Below are 8,252 nucleotides of genomic sequence, written 5' to 3' on the forward strand. Positions count from 1 at the left end.
TCTAACAGGTCGTTCCCCATCTTATACTGGAACCTGGGGTTGTTCCTACCCAGATGCAAGACTCTTCACTTTCCCTTGTTATATTTTATTTATATTTTTATATTTACTAAGATTCTGCTGGCTTGGGAGTGGATTTATTTTTCTGGGCTACAAAGCTGCCACTTCCTTCTATGGAGGATGGAGTCCAAAGCCTGGTTCCTGGCAAATGGTACTCTGGTAGCTGGAGCTTCAGTGGAAACCACTTGCTTGGTCATTGCTATGTGTGCACTGGCTAATTTGCTCTAATGAATTAAAAACAATAAAACTACATTGAAAAAATAAAATTATTATCGTTGAATTTTCTTCAATAAGAGAACAAGCCATATTGTGTTGCTAACAATAAGGCAGAATAAAAAAAACTATACACAGTTCTGGGTGGTTTTCTCACATTTTAGTCACACTTTGAATCTGTTGCCTCACTCAAAAGCCTCACTAAAAAGATAATAAGGTTCAACACATTGTTAGTTACAATGCATGTGTGGACAAATACAAACTATTTTTATAGCTACAAAGATAGATCTTTGCTGTTTTGATATTGATTACCGGTTTCCACTGTGGTGTCCACTTGACCATGACAATGCAGTGAGCCCATGCTCTTCTATTTCCTCTAAGGAAGGCAGCTGTTATGCATCACTGCATCACTACCAGCAACAGAAAGTGAAAGCTCTGCAAGCTACTCTAAGCTGTAGGAACTTCAGGACACTTCTTTTTCTCTTTCCCTTTCTGACAGAGATTTTGCTCTCCTCAAAGTAAGAAGAGGCAGAAAATGGAGAAGTTACATGGGATGTTGGATATCTGCATCCGCCACCAGACCGTTCTGGGTTACAGCCTTGTGTCCCTACTGACGGTTGCCAGCGAGCACATCCTCTCATCTGTGCTGTTCAGTTGTCCCTGCAGTTCTTGGAACTTGCTGTATGGCTCCATCTTCCTCCTAGTGCCTGCCCTCATCCTCTTTCTGCTTGGCTTCATGGTGAACTCCAGGACATGGCGCCTGCTGACGGGAATCTGCCCTTCTGGGAAGGGATGCAGGTCTGGCTTCAAGGAAACCTGCGCCTGCTGCTGCCCCGTGCTGAGGCAGGTGGCAGCCAGAGCTGCGGTGGCCCCTCTCACCTGGGTTGCGGTGGCCCTGTTCAGAGCCAGCTTCTACGAGTGCGCGGCCAGCGGGAGCAGCCCGTTAAAGAACCTGGTGTGCAGTGAGAAAGGAGGAGAAGCCTGCCAGGAGCTGCTGTTCCAAATACCCTGCAATGAGAAGTTATCAGGGAAGACACCGAGTGAACTCCTCAGGCTTCGGGCACAGTCCCAGGTAAAGCCCCACTGCTCTTTACCCTATTGGCTTCAGCCCTGGCTGCTCAATGTATGGTGGTTCCTGTAAACAGTCCTTCTCTCTCACGCTATATAATTCCAAAAGTCATTAGCAAAAAAAAAAATCCCACACTAAAAGATTGGTAGTGAGTGTATATTTGTGCTATTTCCTGGTTTTGCATGTTTGCCACTTACAAAACCTCTTCCAAAGCTTGGCAGGGAACCAGGCTAGAAACCAGGACTTTCCACAGCAAGTTTTCAACTTATTTAACTTAGACACGGTGCGAGTTCTTCTCTTTTTCCTCTGAATACTTCAAATTTTTGTAAGTATGTATTAGCTGAGGGGAAGCTGAGGTCAGGAAAAGAGAGGAAATGGGTGTCTCTTTGCAACAGAGAGCTGGCAAGTGAAACAAATAAGGACAGCTTGTTTGACTATGAATCTCAACTCTCGAACATATTATTAATTTCGTACTTGTATTCTAGAAGATTAGTTAAAATAACTGCCTGTCTTGTTAAAGTGTTCTTGTGCTGAAGGAAAACAGAATGGTCAAAAAAAAAGCATATGTGGGTGGATTTTTTTTGTTTGAACTAAAATGAAACCCCAGAATTTTGGCAGCACTCCAGTATTGTTTTAGGTTTGTTTGGTTGTCATGTTATCTACAGTAGAAAAATCAGATTTTATCAGTTTTCCCCAGGAAAATAGGAAGGGTGGTCAGTGGGGTGAAGTTTATGAGATATTATAATGTCTCAGATTTTTATAAATTCCTGTTTAGTACAAATGCTTATTAAAACAAGAAGTGTTTACATTTGTTAAATATTTAGCATGCTGCTCCTCCAAGAAAAAGGCTGAAAAGGGGCAAACTTTATACAATTGAATTCAGATAGGGTAATAAAGGAGCAAAATCAAGGAAGACTGACTGCTACAGATATTACAACGAAATGTAAAAGAAACAAACCTGTCAAACAAAACCAGAAAAAGTGTGAGAACATTTTTATTACTGACCATAATTTTCAATATCTGATCTGCTTTCAAAAACATTAAGAAACAAAAAGAAAACAAACTCATTTTTCTTCAGCACTCAATGTTTTTCACTCAAAAAGAAAAAAAAAAGATCAGCCTGAGGTGAAAGGGGATGCTGTGAGACCCCCTCTGCCTGGAGCTTCCAGCTAAGTACCACTGGGTACTGGAGGGACGAACATTTACTAGGTCACCTGCTTTAGGTGTGGCCTCTGAGACTTATCTAGGGTTGTTAAAATTATGTACAAAACAAGAATGAATTTCCATACTCAGTAGTCAAATCTGTGTCCTGCCTACAAAGCATACAAACACAACTTTTCCTGTGGTCTGTGGCAACTGGCTCTTTTTTGCAGGCTCATACATCAGGGAGAGCAATTATTTCCCAAGAGCAGATAAAACACGGTCAGCAGGAGCTCTGATTTGCAGTGCCTGAGGAGGACAGGGTGATTCTGCACCCTGTGTACCATAAATCTGACCACAACTGCAGATACTGCCCATCAGTATCTTGCCTTGCAAGCTGAGAAAGCTGGATATAACAGAGGAAAGAACTTCACCATCTCTTTTTTGGTATTCATCCTTAATTCAACAAGCTCAGGGGTGCAGAAGCTCTGTCAGACTGACTGAATTGTGTGCATGGGATCTTCCCGCAGTGATTGAAGTGTTCCAGGTGCTCCAGGGAGCCTTTGCTTACAGTGTTCATGTCTGCTTCAGTGTTAAGCTCTATACTCCTACATGTGGCCATGCAAACCTCTCTGTTAACCTCTCTGTTTCTTTTCCAAGCTGTTAGGATGGCTCCTGATCACCGTCACAGTGACCGGGTATCTGATTGCAACATGTGTCAGCCACTGTAGGTCCCCAGTTAGCTATCTTCAGCTCAAATTCTGGAAAATTTACCGACAAAAAGAACGGGAGCTCTTTGAGACCAAGGCTGAAGAGCATGCAACGAGGCTGGCAGAAATAAATACAAACTCCTTTTTTGAAGGCACTAACTGCGATCCGTTTAGGACTCCCAGCAATGAAGACTGGGGGAAGATTTCATCCTTGTATACCTTCAGCTCGCAAGAGCAGTATTATAGCACGCTGCACAAGTATGTCCAAAAAAAGAGAGGCAACAGTGTCGGACCCAGGGATGGAGATCAGAATTCTTCTGTTTTAGAAGTTGTGGATGAAACAAATGAAAGTGAATTGGGATTTTAATGAAACAAAAGCTTTGCAACGCTGGCAATCTTTTAACCCTACTGATATAAGAAAAGTCTTATTCTGTGCTCTTATTGAATTCTGCATTAATTTCATGTCAAAGCTAACAGTTGTAACTCTCAGATTTGTTTTTAAATACAATGTATTACTGTTGCTTAAGTACATTTAAATAAATACATTTGTCATGATGAGAGTGTTCATATGTTGTTGTTCATGAAGAGGAGTCACATGTGTAAAACAATAAGCATCCACAAAGATGTCAGCACATTCTATGTCAAATTATTACCAAACACCTTAAGAGCATTTGGTGGCTGGAGTGACAATACCAAGCCTTCATACCTGGCAGCATCAAAAAGACAAAAAGGAATTGAGGTTTTGATCAGAAATTCAACTTAGCTCATTAGCTCTCACTTGACACTATGTTTCAGTGGAGTTTAGAGCAAGCTCTAGACTAAAACACTTACCTACAATCAATTATTTTCTCCTGACAAATACTGTATCTTTCAAATTCTGGGAAGCAAGTAGCATTTTGGAGCTACCTGTGCATAACAAAGGAGTCCATCAGAATTACTTCAGCTGCTTATCAGTTTGAATAGAAGAGCAAAAAGATTCCAGCCATTTTAACCCTTATGTGCTCAGCAGCTTTAGGTAATAAGAGTGAAATTAAAAACTTCCATGATGGAGAATTTTATTCCCCAATTCCTGATCTTGATCACCTTCTGCAACAGGCCTTCTTAATTGGCTCTATTGCTCATTTCCTGTAATTGCAAAGCTCTTTAATGGAAAAGAATAGGCATTTGAATGCTGCAGGGAAAACATGCCATCATTAAACTTCCTGTTTATGTTTCATTAATATTTTTTTACTTTTTTTTTATATATGTTTATATTTTTTTCTAAAAAATGCATAATTATTATGTTGGGGGGTTGCTTGGTTTTTTTGTTTTTGTTTTTGTTGGTTTTGTGTGTGTGTTTGTGTTTTGTTGGTTGGTTGGTTTTGGCTGGGGGGAAGGGTTTAGTTTTGTTTGTTTACTTGTGTGTTTTAACATAGAATACTACATATAGGGGTTTGTCCCTGGCATCAGTACCGAAGCTACACCTGGATGTTCCTGCCACATACACTATTTTACTTGATCCAGTGAAAAGAAAAAATAAACTTAACAGCAGAGTCACAGTATCACAGTATCACAGTATCACAGTATCACAGTATCACAGTATCACAGTTTGGGATTGGAAGGGACCTCAAATATCATCTAGTCCAATCCCCCTGCCGGAGCAGGAACGCCTAGGTGAGGTCGCACAGGAATGTGTCCAGGCGGGTTTTGAATGTCTCCAGAGAAGGAGACTCCACAACCCCCCTGGGCAGCCTGTTCCAGTGCTCTGGCACCCTCACTGAGAAGAAGTTTCTTCTCAAATTTAAGTGGAACCTCTTGTGTTCCAGCTTGATCCCATTACCCCTTGTCCTATCATTGTTTGCCACCGAGAAGGGCCTGGCTCCATCATCGTGACACTCACCCTTTATATATTTATAAACATTAATAAGGTCACCCCTCAGTCTCCTCTTCTCCAAACTGAAGAGACCCAGCTCCCTCAGTCTTTCCTCATAAGGGAGGTGCTCCACTCAATTATACTGAGTCAATTATACTGTTAAGCAGCATTCTTTTATTGACAGTGCTAGGGAGCTCTGGGGATCGTTCTCCATAAGGGCTCCAAAGACTGGGTGCTCTTGTGTTGCTTATATTAATATAATTATTACATATGCATTACAATTTTTGAAAATTTTGATATACACTACATCTATATTAAGAAATAATTGATGACGTTAGTTATAATTGTTTAGTTTCTTACTTAAAATACATCTATTAATTATTAGTTAAATATAAACTAAGCACTCTGCTTCTAAACAATGTATCACTTAATCTTCTGTCTCCGTCTTGTCATGCAGAAGGATCTAAAACTTGAAAAATATCCCCTCAATTTGCAGGTGGTCAGAAAGCATTTATCATGTCAATTGGTTAATGATGGCTACGTCTTTTATAACTTAATCACAGTATACATTAATTTGGCAGCTTCTCTTCACCAGAATAGAGCCTGAGTGCAAATTAGCATGTTCTGAGGAGTTAAGCTTATGCATAACATGGCAGTATAGGTGAACATTTATAGCACAGCTACATACATTATAATCCCACAATCCGTATTAGCAAACAATAATGTTCTTATCAAAGAAGATCTAATTATAAGAAAGAAAGATGCCAATTTTGAGTGAAGAATGATAAAGTTAATTTTTTTCTCTGAAAAGCTTGTTTTAGAGAGCATTTTAAAGAGATGAGTCAGATTGTTTGGTCCAGCTGTCCTTTCACTCCTCCCAGAAATCTTCTCTTTCTAGACAGTGAGCTCCAACTTGGAAACTATTCAGACAGACAGATAGACAATCTCATAAAGTTGTTTGTTACAGCCATTTTCCAAGGAGGAAGGAAAAGCCTATTTTAACTAGCTGAATATAGCAAGTTTGGAAGCTTCTTATTATAGACTGAAAATATAATACATAAAGGGAAAACAAGATTTAATTCTGTTTGTAGAAAAGTATTTTTAAAAGCATTCCTTTTGTCACAGAGTCACTGACTTGCTCAGTGCTCTTTTCTTTTCAAGATACTTGATGATAGTAGAGTAACAAGTGTCCATTTTGTTACTTGTGTCTCCAGGAAGCACGGCTCAGTTAAAAATGTTCCATTTTACCTCTCATCTTGAAGACTTTGTTTTTTCATTGATGTCTAGAGAAAGATAAATCTACACTGGAATGTTGTAAATGGAAAGGAAACAATGTCCTGGCCCCACTGAGGTCAGTGCCAAAACATTTCTTGACGCAACGGGGCCAGGCTTTACCTTAGATATATAATAAAATAGACTGAAAGACTCTAGGAACAAGCTATGTCCTATTTTCTGAAGAGAAGCTGCAGTGAAAACTCTCTCTGAATTTGTGTTAATCCTCTCAGCTGTGTCTGGGTGGGCTTTTGCCACTTCCCACTCTTGGTCACAACTGCCAGGGTCTCATTACCAAAGCTGCTCATTATCTCAGCTTTGCAGGGAAGACACAGAGCTGGCACGTCTAATTAAAAATCAATGAGTAAAGGCTTCAAATGGGACTGCAATACATATCTTCAAGTTTGCTGGCAATGACAGTAGCCCATTTTTCACAGATGGAGTGTCTTTTGGGGGAATGAAAATATGTCTGTGTGTAAGGACAGAAACAGGTTAGGCTTTGTTTGGTTTTTTGTTTGCTTATGCAGTCACATTGGAATTTTGATTTCTCCTCACCTTTACGTAACACTCATATCTTCTGTATGTAATTCCATTTGTAACCAAAGAAATTTCAAGGAGAAGCTTCAGCACACTTGTGAGTGCTCTGTTAGCCAACTTCAAGCAAAGGGTCTGCACTAAAACAAAACACTGAGGAACACTTCTGTGAAAATGTTGACAAGTGAAAACTTGTATGTGCCTAAGATAGCTAATGTCAGCAACTAATGGTAACATAGTGTGGGTCACTATTTTTTCTACTGTTTATCACTGTTTTGTTACCTAACATTTGTTTTCTCCATCTTTAGAAAACGATGGACAAGGTGACCCAATGTAGGAAGCAAATACAAAAAAACTAACAGCAAAATGTGTGTGTGGAGCATATCTGCCCAGCACAGAGCTGAGCCAAGAGGAATGATCACTGCAGGACCACAAGCGGGAGATGACACAAGCATGAACTCACACCCACTCTCGTCTGGCAGCCTCATGTTGCCTCTTGGCTTGATCTCTCACCTGTGCTGCCTTGACTGGCTCAGCATTTCTGCTCTATGTTCATTTGCACGGTGGAAATACATCCTTCAAAACTTACCATGTCCAAGTAGAAGTAACGATTTCCTTGGGCTGTTTATTCTGAAATACTGAAACCTAAATGAACAGCTTTGATGTCATACACAGGACACCACTGTAAGTGTTTGGCACAGAAGGAAGGGGAGGAAGCCTTGGCCACATCAAAGCCAGGCTGGCAAAACTGCAATGGCCCCAGGATATTAATGGTCCTTGCTGTAAAAATGTTGTAATATCCAGCCCTGACTTTGCCAGTTAATGCCTGCAGGCAGAAACTCTTTAATAGGCTCTGAATACACAGCAGTCAGCCTATGAGTCTAATGCACCAGAGTTTTAAGTAAGAGAATAGTATCTTTTGAAGTAAGGACAGTATATGTTATTCACTTTCCAGACAATATTACAAAGAAGGGAATATTTGGTTGGTAGGATGTTGCTGAAAAAAAAGGAAAAATGGCCATTGCCTTGTAAGGAACCTTTTTATGGTCAGCCAAAGTCACCACATGTCCATTTCAGCCAGCTGGGTATCACCAGCAGAAACCCCACTGAGGGCTCCTGCACAGGCAGTGAAATCAGGCAAACTCTGTAATACCCTTCACTCCTGAAAAAGGAAGAAAAAAACACAAACCAACCAACCAAACAAAACAAGACCAAAATAAATAAAAAAAAAAAAAAAAAGGAAAAGAAAACTTGTTACTTGTTGTTACATGTTATAACTGGTTATTTGTAGCACGTAACAGCATGTTCGGCTGAGCCCCAAGCTGGGTAATGAATAGCTTAGTTTTTGCTCTGTAGGTTCTCTTAGAACCCCAATCCACTGTGCCACCACCGTGCAGCACTATTA

General features: G+C 40.2%; 1 protein-coding gene across 1 annotated transcript; it reads left to right on the plus strand.

Annotated features, from left to right (window-relative positions):
- Positions 1-805: 805 nt before the first annotated feature.
- On the plus strand, positions 806-3,556 carry CALHM6 (calcium homeostasis modulator family member 6; the record flags this gene model as incomplete). The annotated part of the gene is made up of 2 exons (XM_080341415.1): positions 806-1,342; positions 3,140-3,556. 2 exons carry the CDS (start codon positions 806-808, stop codon positions 3,554-3,556), a joined length of 954 nt encoding a protein of 317 aa, XP_080197541.1.
- Between the last annotated feature and the right edge of the window lie 4,696 nt (positions 3,557-8,252).

Source organism: Nesoenas mayeri, assembly GCF_963082525.1.
Source record: "Nesoenas mayeri genome assembly, chromosome: 3".
Classification (NCBI taxonomy): domain Eukaryota; kingdom Metazoa; phylum Chordata; class Aves; order Columbiformes; family Columbidae; genus Nesoenas; species Nesoenas mayeri.